We start from the raw sequence: 24,007 nt of genomic DNA on the forward strand, positions 1-24,007 counted from the left end.
AGCAGTAGCTATCTTAATATTAGATAAAGTATACTTCAGAGCCAAAAAAAAAAAAAAACTATCAGACAAGGAGGGGCATTCTATATTGACAGCAGAGTCAACCCACCAAAAAGACATATCCTAAATGTGCATGCACCAGACAACAGAGCTGCAAAACACATGAGACAAAAACTGACAGAAGACTGAAAGGAGAAAGACATAAATCCATAATTACAGTTGCAGTCAAACTAGAAATAAACAGAAAGATTAGGAAAATCTCCAAATGCTTAGAAATTAAATAATACACATCTGATCAATCATCTATGGGCCCAAGGAAAAGTCTCAGGGGAAGAATTTTTTAAATACATTGTTCTGAATGAAAATGAAAGAAATTTCACCATTTATAGTAAATAGAGCATAGCTAAAGTAATGCAGAGAGGGAAATTCACTGGAAGGACTGACATTGAAGCTGAAGCTCTAGTACTTTGGCTACCTTATGCAAAGAGCTGACTCACTGGAAAAGACCCTGATGCTGGAAAAGATTATCCCCATGGTGGGAAACTGGATAGAAGGTACATGGGATCACCCTGCATTGCATCTTCTGATTCCATCTAAAATCTACAGTTATCTCAAAAGCAAAAGTTTCATTAGAGTAAGACTGCAAAGCAGTTTGTGAATTGACAATTTTTACAAAAACATGTTGGGGAAAATGCCATGCAACTGCAGCAATGCAATCAAAGACCAATATACCAATACCAATACATAGGGATTTCTCACATTTGACTCACCACTTGTTTCTGAGGGCCATCTACTTTGTCTTCTGTATTGTCTTCTTTATCCGTGTTGCCTCTAAAAAAAAAAAAAAAAAATTAAATAAAAAGAGTAAACAACAAAAAAAAAAGAGTAAACATCACATACCACCTAGGAGTTATTCTGCAACCAGGAAGCTGGCACAAAACCCCCTTAAATCACTGACCAAAGAGACTCCTTTCTCCACAGGCCTCAGAATCTTGATTTCTCCAGTGTTACAACTTCTATGAGCAATGACCTCCTCTCAAGTGAGAGTTGAGCAGGAGCCTCATGATCTACTCAGGAAAGTTCAGAGGCCTGCTCTTCAACAATGACGCTATCTTTAAAAAGCTAATTACTGCCTATCAAGAATTAGCTGAATACGTGGCTTTGATAAAAGAACAGATTCTAGACACTGACAGCTGTGTAAACCAAGAGTCCTCATGGGCCGACCCCAGCTCCCATGGTAGGGCAAGTCTCCGTGCAGAATCGCTCATGTTTGGCAGCGGTCACTTCCAAGGAAGGACACTACCTGATGGACCACTGGCAGCTCACCTCTAAATCCACTGCTTAACTGCTAATGCCTATTTGTTTTTCATGATCCCTGGAAAAATCAACTTTGAAGGATTCCTGTCTCAAATATTCTGCTCTTTGTCGCTCAGGTCCCGGAGGCAGGAGGGGCCTCCTACCTTCGTCGCCTGGACCAGAGGAAAAAACAGCTTCCCCACAGAGAAACCAGCTTTCAGCCACATTCAGGCACCTCCCCCACGTGGTGTTTCTCCCCAGCCCGTGAACCCAACATTAATACCACTGGTCCTCTGGGCATTTGTTAACATTTCTCTGGATGTATCCTTATTATCTTTGGGGGCACAGAATGTTATGATAGCTAGCTAGAGTGTTTGTCAGGGGCTAAGTGTGGATGGAAAAATGCATTTCATCCTCTTCTCAGCCTTAGCAGATAGTTAGGGGGGCTGGCATTGTGTACCCTTGAGTCCAGCCTTGCCCGTGACCCTAGAAAATACAACTTTGGGGGAGAAGATCAGGCCAAAAGCTCACCACGTGCAAAACAAGAGATTCTACGCTATGTCTTTCAAATAGCCACACACATATACACACATATGAAAACCACAGCTTTGGCTGTTTATTTAGTTCTCCTATGAATTCATACATTTGGGCTTATGCCGAAAGTAAATAAAACTCACACAAAGGGGACGTCTCCATACTTTTTTACACACAACCTATGGACAGGACCTGAATGCCATGGCCGTCAAGCAGTGGCTATTCATGGACCGTGCAATCCTTAGAAAACGCCAGTATTTCATCTCAGGCATTTCAAGGTCAGGAAGCCTGAACTTGCTGTGCCTCTTCTTAACTTTCTGCCAAGTATGAGAGGTTAAGAGAGGTCTGAACTCCCCAAGAATCCTCTGACCAGACGAGGCTGGTTAGGGAACAGGGCAGGATGGTGGGCAGCTTGGGGAACCCAGGAAGATTGGAAATGGGTATTTGGGTCAAAGTGTTCAGAATTCACGAGAAAGGCCCGAGGTGTTGTAGCACGTAACTGAAGCAATTCTGGAAGGCGGTTCAGGATAAAGGGAGACGCCAGGCTGTGAGGAAGACGAGGAGAGTGCTGGGCGCCTCTGGTCAGAGATTCATGGTGCGACAAGTCAGTGTGCTTGCTCTGTGCAGCTTCTCACCTTTCAGGGACGTCTGAGGCCCCGTCCGTGACACCCTGCTCTGCAGAAAGCGACTTCTCATCTGGCATGCCCACCTTCTCCAGGAAGCAAAGTGCTGGGTCGGCTCGCATGGCGTTGTACCTCTCGTAACCTGATTGGGGGTGGCGAGAAACGACAAGGTCATGATGGGGGTCATGTCAGAACTCATTAAATCTGCCTTGCACCCTAGACAGGCATTTTGTTTCCCTTGTTAAGTAAAAAAGCAAAACAAGCCAACCAAAAATACTTACTTAAGAATAACCGGATCCTGTAAGACTCCCTGTTGGGGGAAGATCCTTGAGCTTAAATGGACTCCTTTGTGTAATGCTTGACCGAAAGAATGAAAGCCGAGGTGTACCGTGTGTCCTTGAAGACACATAAAATACAGATTCCATTCCCCCTTGTTTCTTTTGGACAGCAAGAGGATTAGGCAAGCTGGTTTCACAATTTCTTCCCCTCACTGCACCTGCCCCCCCCCCCCCCCAACTCTGGACACCCTGTTATCTTGTCGTCATCTGCCTGCATGCGTGCTTGTTAAGTCGCTTCAGTCATCTCTGACCGTGCAACCCCGTGGACTGCAGTCGGCCAGGCTTTGCTGTCCACAGGATTCTGGGAAGAATACTGGAATGGGTTGCCATGCCCTCCTCCAGGAGATCTTCTCAACCCAGAGATCAAACCCGCGCCTCTTATGTCTCACCTGCATTGGCAGGCAGGTTCTTTACCACTAACACCATCTGGGAAGCCCTGAATGGGCTATAATTTTCTTTTGTCCAAATTTATCCCATGTGTTAGAAAAGGAAACTGAGCAAAGTGATGATGCAAAGGATGAAACATGAACAGGATCACTGGGATTGTTGACTGGATTAAAAAGGACTCGTTGCCTCTGTGTTCATAGACTCAGTATAAAATCCTAACCCACTGACCAGGGCTTTGGAACAACTTCTCACTGTATCCCCAGAGTAAAAAACAGATGGAGGAGTTTTGACCCAGAAAGAGAGACCCCAGAAGGCAGGCAAAACAATTCAACAATGTCACTTTTAACTGGATAACACCATGCTTGAGAATGCTACTTTACTGACTCTAATGTAATCCTATAATGAGACCGGATATTTGGTCATAGCTGTTGTCACATCAACTATTTGGGGGGAGCTCCTATACAATCATCAACATCCTTTTCTTGCTGCTCCTAACAAAGTCCATTTCTAGCTCTGTAGTAGGTACAGAGAGCCCATCTCAGGTGAGGGTAGACGCTGTGTTGAAAATGAGAACCGGCTTGATCAAACACACTGGATTTTACTTTGCTGGGTATTTCCCTTCTAGACTGGTTTCTGTTCCGCTATCACTGCTGATGCTGGTCTAGCCTTCACATGCAGGCAGCACCTGGTACTTTTTCTCTAAGGGGCTTCAGGTACTTCATCTTTTAATCCAAAGCGACTCTTCTGCCTTCTTCACGACAGGTGCTGCCTGCCCGAGGCATATGGTGGGAGAAATAGGTCCCTAATGTTCTTTATTCAGTCATTCCTCAGGGCAATAGTGTGATTATTTTAAGTCTCTCTCATGAGATTGAGGGCTTCTCAGGGACAGAATCTGTATCTGCTTTGGCATTATATATTCAGTTCTTCACACAGCGCCTGACATTGTATAAACTCAATATTAACAACTGTCTGGATGTGTCAGTTAGGCCTGGATCCTCTTCCAACAGTCACTGTAGGAAGAACCATTCTCACCCTCTCCCCCTGTTCTGCCTCAGCTCACGCCAAGACAGGAATGTCCGTGACTTTCCTACTATTTTGAGGATGCACCTGCCACCATCTCCACCTGCCGCTCCCCAGGAAAAGAGGTGCCTACTACCCAGGTGGGTTCCTCCTCTGCAGACTTCTCGGGCTTAGGTATGAAGTTTGGACAGGTTCTCCACTTCTCTTTCTCAATCAGCTTCGGAGCTGGATGTGGGCGAGGGTGACTGATTCAGTTCCCTAGAAAACCCTGACTGTTGAAGAGTAGTAGGAGGTGTGTGATAGCAACATAAAGACATAAACAGTCGAGCAACAGGCTGCCTGCCCCTGTCTACTTAGTTTAAAAGTTCCTCTGTAAGAATGTGAACAGGGATACTAAAACCCACAGCGTGATGACTATTTCGTAAGTCCAGGCTGCCCTAGAGGGGCGGTGGTCATTTCTTCCTGCGATCAAGAGCTGTAAAGAGCATCGTTCAGAACAGATTTGCTGCAGAGTCCTTCTTGCTGTCAGCGGAAGCCCCAACAAAGATGCAGCCAATTCTTCCACGGTGGTCAGCTCAGAGATGGAACCGGGGCTTTAGTCTTCTCATCTAGGCAGGGTCATAGCAGACTATGTCTGGGGTGGACTAAAAGAGCCATGAAACCTTGGACAATGAACAGCTGCATGTTTCTTAACAAAGAAAATGGCTGCAGCCTTACGGCTCATACTTGTATCTCCAGGGCAAGGAGGTGAGGCAGAGAGAGCTCCTGATGGAGCCTTGAAAAATAAAACACCAGATAGCGTGGCTCTCTGAAAATGTCACATGTCCACCAGCTGCTGGGTATCTGAGAGAGTCTGTCACCTGGTAAGACACACTGTGTGGGTTGGATTATTCTGCGGAGAGGGCTGTTACGTAGGGTGATGAGTTGTGTTACCCAGGTGAGGACAGGTCTAAGCCGAGGCCCATGGACTGTCTGCTGGATGGCACCTCACCAGGAGCGGAATCTGATTTGGACTCCGCAAGACATCAAAGAGGATGTCCATGGAGCCAACCACAGGCCTCTGTCCAGCCCAGCCTAGGTTTGATGCCAACATCCCTGTCCAACTACATGGGTCTGGTCCCATCCAAAAGTGAGTCGGTCAGCACCACGTGTGGCTTAACACCAGCCCCCCAGCACTGGGTACAGAGGCTAGGTCTTCCCCATCTTCACAGTGTGTCTGCTAAGCTCATCACATACGAAGTCTTTAAAGCCAAAAGCACAATGTAGGATACAGAGGGTCATTACACAATGATGGGAGGTATTAATTTACCAGGAAAGTATGGCTGATGATCCTGACACTAACAACACCAGGCCTCCCTGCAAACACCAGAATCTATGTTTTGAAGGAATTCCTCATTAAAATAGATATGTGCATCGTTGTTATGTAAATATTGCAGGTTGGCCTGCAAATGTTGAAGAATTCTACCGATAGGGCGCGTGTGAGAAACAAAGTGCACCTTCCAGAGGCAGAGGGGTCAGTGGCGGTGGACGGCACCCAGCACCTGTTACGTGCGAAGCGCTGCCCAGGCTGCCCACATGCCCTGTCTCAGTTAATCCTCCTACAACCCTCCAGGAGGGCTGTCTTGTCCTCTCTCTGGTGTCCAGGTGAGGAAACAGGTCAGAGAAGTTTCTGACTTGCCTGAGGTCACACATTTATAAGTGACAGAGCTGGCAGTGAAGGCCAGGGACATCCACCTCTTCCCACTTTTAACCCCTGCTCTCCGGCTCAAAATGCCAGCTAGTTCACCGGGCAGGGAAGGTGTGTATCAGGTACATTACAGTGAATATTTTCTGGGACCTGCTTTATTCATTTAAACAGTCGGCTGAAAGCAAGGGCAGGTACTTAGAACAGAGTCAGAGATGAAGAAAACACCATTTATGTCAGTTTTACCAAGCTATTTTAAAAAACCTCTCTCAGTTCCCTTTGGTCTCTAGGTCACTATTTAAAAAAAAAAAAAAAAGATATCTATGCTATCTTCTATTCTTAAATTTTTATACCAAATAGGGCAAAAGCTATGTACTAGGAATTAAGTAGGTAAGCTGAAATTCTGGATACATGTGAAATGGTAAAACCTAACATTTCGCGCATTTATTTATTGCTTCACTCCAGAAATCCTGGGGCTTGCCATGTGACAGACACCAGGCTGGATGCTAGGTCTGTGAGAGTGAACGAGAGAGGGACAGTCCCTGATGTGCAGACACACTCGTGAGGAAGACACGCCACCCTTTCAAGGGGCCTCACCGATAGTCACATTCGCTGTATTTGCAAGACTCACACACTCATCTGGGCAAATTCCTCAGAGGACAGAGGGGAGGCTCTAATTTCTAAGGGAGACACACGACAGGCCTGTGGGATTTCTCAGCAAAGAGAAAACATGCACTGACATACACACCGTGTTTGAACACGCCAATCAGGAGGGACTTGTCGGCCTCGGCGTCCCACCAGTCCACCGGGATCTCCACATAGTCGATGTCAGGCAGGGGCACATCCAGCTCCCTGTGGAAGGAAGGGCGTGAACTCAGAGTGCCTTCCACATGGACAGAACACAACACAGGAGCTCCTGGCTGGAGCCCCGAGGCTAAGCCACATCCCTAGACGCACGCTTAGAGGCTGAAGGAACAAAAATGGGAGGATTCAGACAGCTGGGGGCCCAGGTGTCCTAACCAGGGCCCTGTATCCAGTTAACACGGGGAGTGACTCAGCACGTGTATTTGATGTCCAGGCTCCACTCAGACCAAATGATGCAGAATCTGAAAGCATCTTGTGGAGAACCTGTTGCCAGTCCGTCTGGGGTGGGGCCAGGGGCTCTACACACATCAGGCGATTCTGATGTGCACTTTCAGTTGACAACCACAGCAAAAGCCATCAATATGTCCGCTAGGTAAAGGCAGAACACCCCCACAAGTGTTTGAATTCACACATGATCAAAGGCTGAAATGTGCCCAAGCATCCCAGTCTGACATGTAGAGTCCGTGAGCACTATTCAAGAATGAGCTAGTCTGCACTGCTGCACAGAGGGTAGGAAGAGAGCCTTTCAGGGGACAGATGCCACAACAGGAGGAACGTCCCGGCCAGGGTCTGCCAACAGTCTGCTGGGTCAAACTTCTGGCTCAAGGGACGAACGTGGCTCACCCCAGGGAGCAGACCTGCAGGGATGGGTCCATCTCTGAGTTTCTGTGCACGTTCTGAGAGCTCACACCGGACCCTTGGCTAACTGGCTTTATTTGTCTGAACAGCGTCCTCACTCTTGGAAGGCTTTGGGGTTTGAGGGAGAACGTCCACCTGGATGGCTCCTCCCTCCCACCTCCCAGGTGCCTGGAATGCCGCCTCTGCAACATCTCCAGCTGGTTCTTCCATCAGGTTCTTCTTGGGACACAGGGCTGCCTGCCCCTTGACAGGCCCAGCTCTCCTTGCAGGGGTGGGGCTCCCTGACCCCACCTCTCTCCACCTGGCCCACTGCTCTGCCTGTGTGGTGCCATGCGCTGAACAACTCTTTTGGGGTGAGCAGTGTTTCACTCCTCGTGGCAATTTCTCCACCATAAGGTATTTAACCTGAATAGGACCAGTGACAGCTAACACCGTGGAAAGCAAATGAAAGGGGGAAGAAGGTGGGCAGTGGACTTAGTCTTTTCATGTTCTACTCACTTCCCTCTATCTGCAGGTCTAAGCAAGCAGGCGACAGGGGAATAAGTAAACTCAGGTAGATTACTTCTGCCAGGTAACACTGGAGATAAATAATCAGGTTGAATTCTGCTGCCTTTACATGACTCACAAGTTGGACCTTTTTACTGGAACACCCAACCTCCCTATCCTCACTAGAAATGCCCATGGTAACTATGCAATGTGTAGCCAATGTTAACAGTTAACAAGCTGACTGCTCCTGATTACAGAACGCTCAAGGGTAGGACTGTCACTGCCCTTCACCTCTCTCCTCCTTTCATGCTCCTGTGACCACTAAGGCCATGAGCACTGCCCAATGGGAAGAAAGAGAGGGAAGGAACCACGGCCCTGGGGAATCTCAAACAAAGTTCAAATGCCAACACTCGCGGTCTTGGGGGAAAACTAGCCCTGTATGGGGCCAGAGGAAACTGCAGGTCTGGGGGAAGGGATGGCGAAGGAGGCGTCTGGGATCCCACACACACACTGTGGCTATCTGTTAGCCCGATAAAGTGGCAGCCGGGGGCTCAGCAGTCTCTTCCCCCAAACCTCAGCATTCTACAGCTTCAGAAACCCTAGCTTACAAAACTAAGGCACGACACATCTAACAGGTGACAAAGCATCAGTAACACGACTAAGTATTATTAACGAGCAAATAAAGGAGAACCACTCAAAGGTGGAAGAGGACTGAGGCCAAGAGTGGGTAAAGCTTTCAGTCTACACCTGCTACATCAAACATCAACGTCACTCATATCCATCTGACAATGATCAGTTAAGGCAGAGAAATGACTGCTTTAAAAGCAATTTTACAACACTACTGGGGCAGCTGGAGGGGGGTGGCGCAGGGGGGTGGGGGGGTGGTGGCGTGGGTGGCAAACGATTAAGAACCTTACCAAGAGCCGTATTATTTTTGTTTTTGTTTGTTTGTCTTTTTTAAAGAGAAAGAAGGTTTATTCAGGGAGACTCTCCACAGATAGAGCATGGGTCAGCTCAGAAGATGAGAGAGGCCCAGGAGCTATGTTTTAAACGACCATTTTTTCTTTTATTTCACTCACAGATGACCTGGCTGAATCCTCCTCACTCTACCAGCCTGCTTTACCAGGGACTGGGTCCTGGGAAGGAGCGAACACAGGCCTCAGGAAACACAGGCAGGTTTGTCCATTTCCATCAACAGGTACTTTACAGCAATTCCTTCACACTGGGCATTAAGGATGACCTATTTTACCTGGCTGGAGTTCCTTCAAATGCTTTATCTGCTGCTTCTCCCAGTATTTCAGCTTTTAGGTAGTAGAGCATCCGGACTCGCAGAAGGACCCTAGAAAAGGTGGACACGGTAAAGAAACACATCAGAACCCATCAGCTGCTTGTGCCATTCCCTCAGGGACCCAGGGCAATTCTGGGTGCTCCCAGGTTGTGAGTACTAGGAAAAGAGAACATTAATGGCAGACATTACTGTGGTCATCCCCATTTCACACACGAAAAGGTTATCTTGTCAGTTATCTGTTAAGGTTACCCTGTGAGCCATGGGGGTCAGGGGAGTAGAAAAACTGCAGCTCCCCTGGGCCTTAAGATGACTCACCCCAACCACGTGGCCATGAGACCTCTAGGGCAGAGCTGCCTTCCAAGGGGCTCGTTACCTATTTCCTCATTGAGTGATGAGTGGGGCACGTCGAACAGTGATGTTTTCAAATAGTTTCACTTGTACAGGTGCCTGTTGCATGCTCAGTCGCTTCAGTCATGTCCAACTCTTTGCGACTCCATGGACTGTAGCCTGCCAGGCTCCTGTGTCCATGGGATTCTCCAAGTAAGAATACTGGAATGGGTTGCCATTTCCTTCTCCAGGGGATCTTCCCACCCAGGGATCAAACTCATGTCTCCTGTGTCTCCTGTATTGGCAGGTGGATTCTTTACCACTGTGTCATCTGGGAAGCCTGTAACACCCTTAACTTTAGCCAAACAAAACCGCAGTATTGCCTTTTCTTTCTTCTCTTCTTCTAAAAATGACAGTTCTCTCAGTATGAAATCTACTTCCAGAAAGTGTGCTTTGCACACAAGCACAGCTTGATGAATCTTCACATACTGACCACACATGTGTATCCAGGATCCAGATCAGGAAACAGAACATCTCCCCACAAGGCCCCACTGGTGTTCCCTTCCGGTCACTTTACCCACCCCTGAACACATCATCACTGTCTTGGCTTCTTGAGCTTAGATCTGAAGCAGCTGTTTTTTAGCTTTTTGAAGTTCTTCTGATAACAACTTCATGCACTCTTCAATACTATCATGCTCCTAACAACAGCAGACAGTGGTTTGAGTACTCACTATGTGCCAGCATGTCTTAACTCACTTGATCCTCAAATCAATGCTAGGAGGTAGGAACTATTATGAAGGAAATCAACCCTGAATATTCACTAGAAGGATGTTGAAGCTGAAGCTCCAATACTCTGGCCACCTGATGTGAAGAGCTGACTCACTGGAAAAGACCCTGATGCTAGGAAAGACTGAAGGCAGGAGGAGAAGGGGGTGGCAGAGGTTGAGATGGTTGGATGGCATCATCTACTCAATGGACATGAGTCTGCACAAACTCCAGTAGTTAGTGAAGGACAGGGAGGCCTGGTGTGCTGCAGTTTATGGGATTGCAAAGAGTTAGACATGACTTAGCAACCAAACAACAACAACAAGGAACTACTGTCCTTATTTTTAAAATAATTCACCTGCAGGTAAGTAATGGGGCCAGGATTCAAATCCAGGCAGTCCTGACTGAAGAGCCTATCTTGACCCTCATCTGATATTGGTGGTGTGGTAATTTAGTCACTACAACCCCATGGACTTCTCTATGGGGAAGTCCATGGGACTTCCCTGGCAAGAGTACTGGAGTGAGTTGCCATTTCCTTCTCCAGGACATCTTCCCGATCCAGGAACTGAACCTGGGTTTTCTGCATTGACAGGAGGATTCTTTACTGCTGAGCCACACAGGGAGCTCATCTGATACAGGGGTGGCAGTAAACTTACTAGTGAAAGAGCTGGTAATTCTAGAAGCTCACAGGCCAGGTATGCTGAAGCAATCCTGCCTGCTCAGGAGAGAACCAGAATCCAAGAGCAAAGGGTGGACAATTCAAGGAGGCAGGTTGTAGATTCAATACACAGAAGGACAATGACTTAGAATCATTTGGTAATTCGGAGGTAAACTCCCATCACTAGGAAGACTGGAGTGGAGGCTGGAGGACTCCCTGTTGGGACACTGCCCACAAAACTCCCAGGCTGCGTGGGGGGCACTGTAAGGCCCCACTAGCTCTGAGTCTCCAGGTCTCACTGAGCCAGAACCAAGAGGACAGTGGTCTCCACCAGATTCAGAAGAATACACAGCAGTCAGTTTCTTCAAATCCAGAGAACTGCGTTACTGTCTTATTCTTTGATTCCTGGGGTAAGGCTTGCACTCAGGAGATAGCTGGGGCTGGTGGTAGAAATGTTGAGGATTTCTCAGAGGTTACAATTAATTCTGCTTAGCATCTGTGATGACCGTGCAGGTGTGGGGGAAGTTCTATGTCAACCTCTCCAGCTCAGCCTTTTCCCAACACTCCAGATCCCCATCTGCAGCTGGGGACGGGGCAGCCAAGTGCTGCTGCTGTAACTTAATAAGGCAAAACCGCAGTCCTTTGCTTTGCTCTTCATCATTTAACGAATGTAACGATTCTGTTATGGAGACAAGCACCACTGTTCTCCCAGCCCACAAGGCTCACAACCGTGGAGTTACCAGCTTTTCATGTCCCTCATCACACATGATGCTTCCTCCTTTAGTCACACCTCTCATAGTTGACACTTTCTCCCCGGTTCTACAGTCAGCATCCTAATCTAGGTCATCACGATCAACATTTATGATGACAAAACTCTGAGTTGGCCATTCAGCTCCAGGTAAGCACCTACTCCATCTTGTAAATTGTTACCAGATTATTTTTCTCCCCAAATACCATTTTTTCAATCATGTCTGACTTGTTCAAGAAACATGGCAGCTTAATATTAATACTGACAACAGACTCCTCAGGAGCCCTAACCCTAGCCCTAGGTTAGGCTCCATGGTCTCCCATCCATCAAGGAGTCCTTGTCCCCGCCAGCCTCCTTTCTGTGTATCCATGTGCAAACCTGTCACTGTTTGTGGCTGGTGCTGTCACTCTCAACTAAACTTCACAAGGACAGGTTCATTTTCTATCACTTGTTTTCTTTATCTCTGCCTGCCCCACCCCAGCTGTTAGCCCTGGGATATAAAGAATGCTATCTCAGATGCGTGTCCATCAAACACCAGGAGGCCACGGATGTCAAAGCAAATGGGAAGAGGAAGAACTCGGCATGGTGAGCTGAGCGTGGTGGCCATCAAGGCCAGTCTCCATTCTTGCTAACGTGCCCTTGGGGACGGAGGGAGGGGAAAGCAGTGAAATCACCAGTGTCCTCAGAGGATCTTGAGAGTCAGGTCAGAAGATTCTGTAGGAACTCCATTGGTAAGAGAGGCCAGGTTCCGGAGAAGAGAGATGGTTAAAGGAGGTAGAGAGGGGACTTTCCTGGTGGTTCAGTGGCTAAGACTCCTGTGGCCTGACTTTGATCCCTGGTTGGGAAACTAGATCCCACATGCCACAGCTAAGCAACTAAATATCCCACATGTCCACAATGAAGATCAAAGATCCTGGTGCAGCTAAATAGATAAATATTTGTTTCCAAAAAAAAAAAAAGTAAAAAGAGAGGCTTCAGCGTGAATGAACCCTGACCCAGCTTCCAGCATAGAGCCGCCTGCCTTTCTGACCCTGCATGGTGGGCCAGGGGCACCCGCTGGCCTCCCACCAGGGGTGAGGGGCACTCACTTGTTGCAGTGCTGTTTGAGGTGCTTCTTGTAGCCGTCGTCATGTAAGACCACCTCGGGGTTGCAGGTGGCCAGCCAGTCTGCATTCTTTAACTCCGGGAGCAGCAGCTGGTTCTTCGTCTTCTTCCCCTTCCTCCCTCTGGGGACCGGAGCGGACAAGCCTGAGTCAGAAAGGCAGGGAGGTGAGCCAGGGTGCCTTCAATGTGGTTGCCGAAACAAAGCTGGGCTAGGGCGGCAGGGGGGCAGCTGGGCTGCGAGTGGTGGCCCTGGACAAAGGACCCCGCTCCTCAGTCAGGGATGCCGAGGGAGCACCCAATCCCCTACTTGGTCCATTCAGTCAGTTAGGAAGAATCTACCAAGTGCCCTGTAGGATCAAGAAAGGTGCAGCTGAACCTGTGTCCTTGGGGACCCCACCACCCAGCTGGGGAAGAGGAACACTGAACCTGAAGATGAGAAGGTGAGCGAGCTGCGGCTCAGCACAGGGAAGGAGCAGTCCCAAGAAACAGACAGAGGTGGAACTGGGGCAGAGCATGCTTTGTGAGTCCTCAGGTCACAGGAGGAGATGCTATGACCCCTAGGGCAGTGGGCAGGAGCGGGCAACTTCAAGAGGATCCAGCCACACTTAAAACATCCCAGGTAACATGGATGAGTGGGAAGGAGAATGGAAATGGACAAAAACCAGCATCTTTTCCCACCGGTGGCATTCTGAAATACACCTGAGAAGAGAGAGAAGTCCTCGAAGCACAGCGACGTTGACCAGCGCGGAAGAGGGAGGGAAGGACACCCCGCTGCCCCTCACCTGAGTGGTTCTGGAGCGTCTGGGCCTGCCCGTCTTTGGTGGGCGTGATCAGCTCCCAGATAAAGCTCTTGATCTTCTCGTCCCCTTTGTAGTGCTTGACGCAGTATACCAGCAGGGCCCGGCAGATCATCTCCATGTCCTTCTCGTTCAGATGCCACTTGAACCGCCCGTGCGTCAGGATGTCCTTCCACCGGCCCCAGCTGAGAGTGGACCCCCAGAAGGACATTAGAGGGAGGAAGAGCCAGCCGTGCCCTCGACACGGCGGGACACACTGGAGCCAAGAGCGCGTCTCGACTCCTAGTGGGGTCTATTAACTTCCCTGAGGGCTTTGTCTCCTGAAAAGCCTCGGAGGCCTGCACACTGCAGCCCACCAAATGCCACTGAGGGGACCCGGACACTGGACACAGCTTCATACGGCCCCTAGAATGTTAAGGCGGGAGGGGTGACCGTATCTGGAGTGAGGAATACATTTGGAATTAAGACAGAGTCCAGCTGCAGTGCTGGAAAGCGATGAGGGGCTCCCAGCAGCTAAACCCTCGGCTTCTACCAGCGCCAGAGCCCGGCACGCATCATGCGGTAACGCTAACATCTGCTGCACTGATTCCTGTACGTCCTTGGGGGGAAAGGCCGGAAATCAGTACCAGGCAGCAAATGAGTCCCAGAGATCTGCTGTGACAAACACACGAGAGAATCACGGCACGTCCGTAAAATGGCGGCAGAGTGTACTGACTGAGGGGCCCTCGGGCAGAAAGCTTAGTTCTCTCTTCCTCTAACAGACCCTCCCTCCGCCCAGACCCCCCCCCTCCGCCCAGACCCCAGAGGGGAGGGGAGAGACCCGCTGGACACATCTCGACAGAACAGAAGAGGGGAAAACGACGAGGGCGAAGAGGCGAAGCCAACACTCACCCGAAGATGAGCAGGTTCTTTTCCACCCGGAAGCACTCGGCCCGGAGGTAGCGCCTGGTTTTGTCATTGAGGCGCCGGGACCTTGTGGGCCTCTCGTCAGAGTCGCTGTCCAGCTCTGAAAACTCCATGAGCTCGTCCTCCTCGAAAGAGTTGTAGTGTTTGGTCTGCTTCCGAACGCGCGGGCGGTCGAGCACCAGGCTCTCCTGGAGACAGAGGGGACTGCTGGGGAGAGAGGCCCTGGTCTCCCTCCGCCATCATGGCGGATCCAGCGGCCGCTCCTCAGGACACGCACGGGGAAGAACCACACCCCTGTCTCGTCCGCCAGCAGGAAAGACCCTTTCCAGCACACCTGCCGGGTCCACGGCAAGCAGAGGGGACGCTCGGGGTCTTGCTGAAGCTGGCCTGTCCCCCCGCCTCCCTCCAGGGCTGGCTGCCACCATCTGCTGGTTCTGCAGTCTTTCTAACAAGGGCGAGGCCCCCAGCGCTGGAGGTGCTGCCTGGGGCACCCGGCTGTTCTGCCCAGCGCGCGGAGGCGGCTCTGGAGACAGGAGTCGGAGAATTCCATCTGCTAGGCAACTTTCTGAAGACGAACACATATTAGTGCTGCCTCATTTTGTGCCTTCCACTGGCGCCACTAACATTCTGTCTTTCATGGGAGAGAGAAGCGCACCCATTTGGTGGCTCCCTCAGCCACAACCATGACCACTTCTCTGGTCTCCATCATTTCATGCCTCTCACCCCCTCCTCCTAGGCCTCTTCCCAAAGCTCGGCTAAGCCCCTGCACACTCATCTATGTGGCCTGAATGTCGTCCCTGCATCTTCCCTCCCGCCTGGATGCTCCAACTGCTTCTGACTGTCTCAGGGCAAGGCCTTTTCTTCCCCCTCTTGCCCGCTGTCCTGCACATTGAGTCACTTCCTGACTGTGACACTGGACAACACTAGAAAGAGGTTACTAAGGGGACGGCAGAATCCTGTTAGAAGAGGCCAGACTAGTAACCTCTGGCGATCCTACAGAAGAACTGGCAAGGCTGGATGCTGGTTACTCAATCAGCAGGGTGTAAAGCAGGGACTGTCTGCTGGGTCTGTGAGCCCCTGAGAGTTCAACACTCATCCGAGGAGACAGGCAGACAGTGACCTGCTAAATTCCAAGGGAGGTGATGGGGTCAGAAACGGAGGGTAGGGCAGCTAACACTTCTGGGAGCCTCACAATGGGCTGGAAGCAGCTGCCTTCACAGTGTTACCTCCAACTCTGCAAACTGGGTGCCACCACCTCCTTTGTTCACATGTCTCTTTTATTCACTTTCTCAGTGAGGTAAGTACCTTGCCCAAAGACACACAGCCAGTCGATGGCAGAGCCAGTATTCAAACCCTGGTTTTATTCCAAGGCCATTCTCTTCCTCGTGTTCAGAAATAGAAACACTCAAGATACTGAAGGAATGGAGGGGAATCTAACACACTTTTCCACCTCATGCTTCTTTCCACTAATGTTTGTCAGAGGTAAAATTCCTTGCATAGGAGGTGCTAAAATAGAGGAAAACAGTCAACATGCCAAGGACAGGATATTGGCTTGGGTCACAGGGCTGATCTTGATCTGTTTGGTTAGTTCCAATTCTAAGTGAATTTTTACTAAAACTGGAAATTCCAGTTTTAACAGAATTTCCCAGGTACCCATTAGGTCATTTTAAATACAGTTAACATTTCTCAAGCTCTATGTGGCAAGCATGTTTTAAGTAGATTACATGTAGCATCTCATTAAAGAACTAAGGCTCAGGAGTCAATCATGGTTTGAGCTGGTAGGAGTTTATGGCCCTATGAGATATCTGTGAAATGTTCAATGAAATAAAATATTCTCAATGCTGTACCTTCTCACTCTTTGCTTCAGTGTCCAGTTCAGCTATTTTAGCCCACTTCTGCCAAAAGTTTGGGTCATCTAAGGAAATATCCGTTCTGTTCCCTGAAGCCACAAAGCTAGCCTGTAAAGAAGAAAGAACCAATAAACCATATTTGAACACAATCAATAAACACCCTGTGATCTCCAATGCACCAGAGACACAAGTATATGCTCCATCTGCATTCAAAATCAAAACCTCTAACACAGCTGCCAAAATGTTGAGTGAAAATCTCAAAGCTATTCTTTTTTTTTTTCATTTATTTTTATTAGTTGGAGGCTAATTACTTTACAATATTCATGTCAATGTATGGCAAAAACCACTACAATATTGTAAAGCTATTCTTTTTAAATTTTATTTCAAACATTGGGCGAGGAAATCACAATTTCAACCTACAGGATTATTTTTTGTAACTTAAATTCAGAAGCAGGAGGACAAGCCCGTGGGAGACAATGGCAAGCATATGTCCAGCTGCCCATGAAAGGGTTGATTCTTACAACTTCCCTGGACATGGTTTCTCTTTCAGTTCACCAGGTCCCAAGTGTCCATGCTGGGACAGGCCCTGGCTGGGCAGTATGAGGTCTGCAGAAATGAGTTATGCCTCCTAAATGCAAAACATCCCTGGAAGAGCCCTCCCCCCGTTAAGTCACCAGACTGGTGATTTACAGACAGGTTAAGAAGCTCAGAGAGCCCGGGGCGAGGGACCCCCAGAGGGATCTGTAAGTGGTTTGGTTAAGTTGAATTCTAAACCCAGTGACCTGAAGGGCAGAGGAAAGAGGCACCTAGGCTAGAAGCTGGAAATCTTGGATAAATACTCTCAAGTCTCATGAAATGAACAGAATACTTGCTTGAGTTTGAGGAATAGAGTGTTCACTGAAATTTCAACTCTCTGACATTGACCTGGGAGTACCCTACAAGGGAACTGAGATGACCAACTGAAGATTTTGGAGCAATCTCTGTTCATAATGAGGAGTGCAAATTGCAAACCCAAGTGTCCTCCCTGCCCACTGAAGATCAGCCAAGGATTTGAAGGAGTGAGTTCTTTTATAGCTTCTGACCCATCATTCAAACCCCTTCTAAGAACCTGCATCTTCAGAGTGGCACACAGAAAAGGCATATAGCCAGAAAATCGCAACACTCTGCATTTAGAAAAGTAGGAGCCAGTCCGATAAGGGTCAAAGAATAAAGACTTTCCTTGTCACTGCCCCCCCAACCCCACGTGGACGCTGCAAAGAAGGCCCTATACCTTGGCGAAAGTGGATCCTTTCCCCTCAGACTGGATGGTGATGGTATGCGTCCTCCTCTGCAGGATCTGGTCTATGTCTTCTTCACAGAACTTGGAGCCTTCGTCCTCTTCATCCATCAAGGCGCCATAGGCACCTTTCCGGAGCAAGTCCTCTACCTCCATCTTTGAGAGCTGCTGTACCTGGATGGGTCACCAAAGGCTACTCACAAAGTGGGAAATGCTCAGGAGGAAAACAGTGTCAAGTCTGACCTTCAGGACTCAGCACCCAGTTCCTCCGCTCATTGTGCATGTCAGAAGAATAAAGACATGGACAACAAGTTTTAGAAAATGAAAACCCAGGAGAATGATGGGGAGGGCGGGCAGACAATCCTCTACAGGGAGCCCTGGAATAAAACCCAGCCCAGGACCCAACGGCCCTAACATTCCTCAGGATGTTGGTTATTATCAAATGTCACAAACTGTTAAAACTAGGCACCACCAAAGAGAATATGTTTAAGTTTTATTTTATGTTTTAGTTTGAGTCTGTATCTTTAAAAACCTCCAGATGGACCAAACTGAGCTAGAGAATAATGATTTATTCATTATTAAATAAAAACAATAGTATTGGAAATGATGTCATTTCTTAACTAGAGAGAGGATCCCATGCCAAGTGTGATCTGCTCAATTGCTTGCTGAAAACAGGAAATGGGAGTTCAAAACACCCTTTCCTGGTTCTAATTAAGAATCTGGTTCTCTTTATATCAGTCACAGGAGGGAATTCCATGACTCCCAGCGCTGTACCATGAAGTATTATACTTAGCAGCGTATGCATAGCTAAGAGGATACAGAACATCTGGACGAAAGGACAGCTTACTTAGGAGGGCCAGAGATTAAGGAGAGATATTCTGCTTTGTTTGCTGGGACTTTACTGCAATTCAAGAATCTTAGCAGCAACTTTTATCCCCTCCAGAGGCAGGAAAAAAGATTCTATTCACTGCCATGTTTCAAGCTGATTGATAATTTATTCATTCATTTCTTCACTGACCTCAATGCACTGAACGTCTTGAATATGCCAAGTACTCTTGGGGGTGCTGGGTATGGAACAGCTCACCTTCAGGGAGCTCCAAGTTTGCAGTATCAGATAAAGCATGGTGACAGTATATAATTTATAGAGCCGAGAGGGTTAAGATTGACTCATTTCCAAAGGGCAACGTTAAATGGGGATGTTAAATGTTAAATGCTCAATGGGGAGGGCATATATGTATACATATAGTTGATTCACATTGTTACACACACAGCAGAAACCAACACAGCATTGTAAAGCAATCATCTTCCAATTAAAAATACAAATATAAATTAAAAAAAATAAAAGTTTATTTACTGAAATGTTACCTAATGTTGGGCAATCCTTCCACCTAACTGCTCCGATGGATTCCCTTACCCATCTGTAAGATGCAGACTCACCCTCAGTAACCCTCTCTTCCAGGGGACTAACCATCAGAGATGTCTGTGCGTGTGTGCTTGTGCTCAGTCGTGTCCAGCTCTCTGTGACCCCGTCAGGTAACCCACCAGGCTCTTCTGTCCATGGAACTCTCCAGGCAAGAATACTGGAGTGGGCTGCCATTTCCTTCTCTAGGCAATCTTCCCAACCCAGGGATTGAACCCGTGTTTCTTGCATGTTCTGCATTGGCAGGTGGATTCTTTACTACCATGCCACCCGAAAAGCCCCCAAAGATGTGTGGCCTGACTCAATTTAGTGAAAGAGAACCTCAAAACAGCTGTAGGAGCGAAGGCTTCTGGCAGGTGGGGGTGCGGGGTCTGGGCTGCGTGACAACCCCCTCTCTAGGCCTGAGAGCAGTCCCGGCATACTCACGCCATTCGTGCTGCCCTTCCGGTTGATGTCCTGAAGGACGGCCTTGTCCAGGCCCAGCTTCAGGCTGGCCTTGTCGAACATTTCCCGCTCGTAGGAGTTCCGCGTGATGAGGCGATACACCTTCACGGCTTTACTCTGGCCTATCCGGTGACACCGGGCCTGAGCCTGGGGAGGAAGGAGGGACACACGCGTCAGTCACTAGACGGATGGTGAGGGCCCGAGGGATGGGGAAATGATGCTTACGTTCCACAGGGTGTGAGTGGCTGGCTCTCAGAGGTGGGTGGGGGTCATGGGACTGATTCTGAAGCAGAACTCCCCTGGTGCCAGCCATCCCTTCCAGAGCGCTCCTTTCACCTCCCATTATTTATGGGGTGACCCCCGAGTGCTGGGACACAGTGCCGAGAGGGACCTGGCTTCCTCCCTCCCCAGCCTGCAGTCTGCGTGCAGGCCTTCGGTCCCAGGAGGCTGCCCTGCTCTCTGGGGAAATGTCCCATTCAGAGCCAGCAGCCCCGCTTGTTAAGATTTTTTCATTTTACCACAGAAATTTTCACACATAGACAAAAGCAGAGAAAAGTATAAGGACCTCTTGTGGTCATTCTTATTTCACATCTCTGCTATGCCTTGATCGTCTAAGATTATTATGGATATCATTTCATCTTCACATATTCCAATACATATTTCTAAATATAAGGACTCTTGTAAGATATATTACCATGGCTATACTTCAGAAAATCAGTACTGAGTACTATCTAGCCAGTGTTCCTATTTCCCTGCTTATCTCATGTATATATTTTTAAGTTCACTTGTTTGGATCAAGATTCAAATGAAGCCCATGTATTGTAATTGGTTGATATATTTCATATTTCAAGTCTTTTTTAATCTACAGATACTCCCTGTCTGTATTCTCTCCTTTTTTATTTTTATTTATTTATTTATTTTTTTCTCTCTCCTTTTTTAAAATGCAACTTCTTTGCTGAAGAGACCAAACATCTCCCCTGTAGTTCCTCACAATCTGTATTCTGCCACCTGTACTTTGATTGCATTATTGAATAGATTCCTCTGTTCCCTTTACTTCCTCCAAACTGGAGTTATACCTTGAGACTTAATGAGGTTTAAGATGTTACTCTTGGCAAGTGTATTTCACAGGTGGTGTATAAATTTCCATCAAAAGGTATATGATGTCTGGTTGTCTTTCTTTCGAAGCTGATGATCACTGCCTAGACTCATGTTATCATTAGGGGTTACAATTCCCCTCTCTGATTTTTTGGTGACCCTAATGTACAGTTCAGAAAGGACAGACAAGCTAAATGTCTGGCTCTTTCTCTTTATATTTAATCAGTTTCCAAATGAACACCCTCCAGAAGTGACTAACGAAGATCTTTGTAATTAGTTTTTTAAGTAATACAATGAAAGTATGCCTTTAAATAATACATGTGCTATTTGGTTTTTTACTGCACTTACTGCTGTTACTATTCTTAATGCTGTTCAAATATGGCCTGTGGGAACCTCTTCGTTGGCTCCTGGCTTTCTGAGGAAGACTAGAAAAAATTCTGGTATTATATTTGGCGGTATCAGCATAAAGTCACAGTTGGGGTATGCTGTGTGTAAAGAAAGATATGGATATGTCTTCACTTATGTTCATATGTTACGTCAAAGACGAGCAGTCTCTGACAGCTCCCTTGCTCTCTGGTATGATAACATATTCCACACTCTCACTGCATATTTCTTGCCTAAACCCAGATTCAGCCATCTTTCCAAGGAGTCCAAGAGCCTCTTTCGCTGGTTAGTGGCAGTGAGAAGTAACGGTCTGGATGCTCACTGCCACTAACTTGGACATTGGTCCTGGGCCTACTCAGTGGGCAAAAGTACAAGTGTTTGTGTGTGTGCAGTGTGTATGATCGTGTGCACATATAAAACCAAACACATCATGAAATCATACTGATAACTTATAATTCCAATTTGGGACTATGGGATTTTAACTTCCTTAACCACACATCTGTACCTCTTTTTAACCACGTTGAAAAGTTCAGTTCTCAACCATGCCAATATTATTACCCATTTGATTCATCCCACAATATATAAAATACCAGAAAAACAGCATCATTATGATCCCATCCCCAAAAAACATAGCTATTGAAAACTACGTGACTTATTGCCCTGCCACCCTAAGCTATATCTCATTAAGTATGTATAGTCAAACTGCAGTGTTTAATACACACACTTGCAGATAGGGTTTTTTTTTTTTTTTTTAACAGTGTCAGGATCGGCAATTCTAGAATATTTTTTGTGTAATTTAGGGTTGAGTGACTTAGTGAATATACTGAGGGTAAGAGGAATCAGGCTTTTCACTGTTAAAAAAGGAAATTACAAATATGGAAAGAAGAAAAACTAGAAAAACTCTCTGTGGTATCAGACTGGATTTGGAGGTTATCAGTATTGTCATGGTTAGGTGTGCACGTGTGTGTACACAACCACACCTATAAAGATACAGAAACAGACATGAATGTGTATTTAGGTTTATATGTTTAGGTAGACATATGCATGTATATACACAAACATAGGTTATGAAGGCACAGTATGTATATATGCATATCTGGATTACCTTTGTGTGTGTGTATTCTGGCTCTGTCCGCTGAGAGGGCCTAGACACAGTGGCATCCTAGTAGCAAAGAACATAACTAACTCTCAGATCTTGGTTTCTAAATTCCATTCTCCATAATAAGAACAAGGCCTGTCAGAGAAGTGATTAATTCTAGGGCCAGGGAGTTAGTCTGAAACAGATCACTATGCCAGAATGTGAGGAAGAACTCAAAGGATGATGGAGACATATCAAAATAATACCTGAAACTTGAAGAGGCTTCCACTGGCTGGGTCTAGGACTAACTCAACATCAAAATAAGTACAATGATGGACTATAACCCACTGAACAAAAAAAGAACCCATGAGTACACACTGACATAAATAAGCTAATGGGAGAAAGGGGAAGACTCTTCCATGGAGTAGAATCACTAACAAATGTAGAATGACTGTTAGAAAATCACCACTTTGCAACCATCTCAGTGATGACTGATCCAGGCAAAAAGGATCAATGGAAACTAAAGCCATTGGGTGAAACTTTGATGAGGAACAGTATATTTATATACTCTCAAAGCATTTCTCCAAAATTCCTTATGAATTTTAGAGGGAAATGAGCAACTTCATAGTGGAGAAATCCAGCAGACGCCACTAACTGAGCTCAAAGTGCTTATTATCAACAAACGAATGTCGTGTATCTGTAGCCGTGATACCCTGAGAAAGACCTATCACTGAGAGGTGTCACTGAACCCGAGCCCAGTCCTGAGGAAATGCAAACACAGAACAAGGGACCATCTAAAAAAACATACAGCCTGCACTCGTCAAAGACATAAATGTGGTGGGAGAATGAGAAATATCAAGCAATTGATCCAGTAACGGAGACTGAAGAGATAAGAGAACTAACTGTAATGGGTGATCCTGGTTTGGATCCTGGGGGAGGAACGCTGAGTTGGCCAAAACCCTCACGCAGTTGTGCAGAAAAACAAAAACAAAAACAAAAAAAACCCAGAACAAACTTTTTGGCCAACCTAATAGCTAGAAAGGATATTGAAAGAAATGATAAAATCTGAATATGGAGTTGTCGCTGTTTAGTCATTAAGTCGTGTCTGACTCTTTGCGACCTCATGGATTAATGTGGGGAGAAATGAAACCCTAAATAGCAAAAGCAAAATCAAACAGTTGAATCTAGCTGTATATGGCATGGACAGCATAACCCCAAGAGAGAGACTACTTTGAATATTTGTATTTTTCAATACCTTCATTGTGATATTATTTCAGTTTACAACTCCAATATGCCCTTTATCCAGATTCACCATTTTGCCTCACTTACTGTATCATTTCTGCCCTCTCTACTGTCCCTCTGAGTACACACAAAGTCATAAACACACGTGTGCACACACACAGGCCACTCTTTGTCTGAAGCATTTGAGAGTAAGCTGTCCCGGGTGCTTTAGTGTGCATTTCTTAAGTGCAAGGACGGTCTCTTATATAACCACAGTTTAGTTCTCAGGATCAAGAAATAAGGATAGTGTCTCTACATTAATTTAACCAGGTGGGAAAGAAAAAAATTAAACCAAGTAACTTTGGAAAATGGTATTTTGATAACATATTTTAAGACTAATGACCTAAAAAACACTTTGGTCCAATGGGAAGGAAATCCCAAAAAGAGGGGATGTGTGTCTATGTACAGCTGATTTACTCTGCTGTAGAGTAGAATCTAACACAACATTGTGAAGCACCTAGACTCCAATAAGAAATAATTAAAAAAAAAAACAAAACACTTTAGTCTGACACTGCTATTGTTTAGTCGCTAAGTCGTGTCTCTTCTGTGACCTCATGCATGGACTGTAGTCCTCCCGGCTCCTCTGTCCATGGGATTTCCCCAGGGTAGGATACTGGAGTGGGCTGTCATTTCCTTCTCCAGGGGATCTTCCTGATACAGGCATTGAATCTGTATCTCCAGGGCATCTCCTGCATTGCAGGCAGACTCTTACTGCTGA

The 24,007-nt window shown here is 47.0% G+C and overlaps 1 protein-coding gene across 4 annotated transcripts in view; it reads right to left on the bottom strand.

Annotated features, from left to right (window-relative positions):
* Window positions 1-24,007, bottom strand: part of CHD6 (chromodomain helicase DNA binding protein 6) — a 194,903-nt gene that overhangs the window by 30,379 nt on the left and 140,517 nt on the right. For all 4 annotated transcript variants that reach the window (XM_043884657.1, XM_043884655.1, XM_043884656.1 and 1 more), the window contains 10 exons: window positions 19,434-19,598; window positions 17,582-17,761; window positions 16,309-16,419; window positions 14,447-14,649; window positions 13,541-13,740; window positions 12,743-12,902; window positions 9,118-9,207; window positions 6,628-6,731; window positions 2,463-2,592; window positions 768-828 (listed from right to left, as the gene is read on the bottom strand). In XM_043884657.1, coding sequence (XP_043740592.1) covers window positions 768-828; window positions 2,463-2,592; window positions 6,628-6,731; window positions 9,118-9,207; window positions 12,743-12,902; window positions 13,541-13,740; window positions 14,447-14,649; window positions 16,309-16,419; window positions 17,582-17,761; window positions 19,434-19,598 — 1,404 coding nt within the window. The remainder of the gene's footprint in view (window positions 1-767; window positions 829-2,462; window positions 2,593-6,627; window positions 6,732-9,117; window positions 9,208-12,742; window positions 12,903-13,540; window positions 13,741-14,446; window positions 14,650-16,308; window positions 16,420-17,581; window positions 17,762-19,433; window positions 19,599-24,007) is intronic.

The sequence above is a fragment of the Cervus elaphus genome, chromosome 23 (genome assembly GCF_910594005.1).
Source record: "Cervus elaphus chromosome 23, mCerEla1.1, whole genome shotgun sequence".
Taxonomy (NCBI): domain Eukaryota; kingdom Metazoa; phylum Chordata; class Mammalia; order Artiodactyla; family Cervidae; genus Cervus; species Cervus elaphus.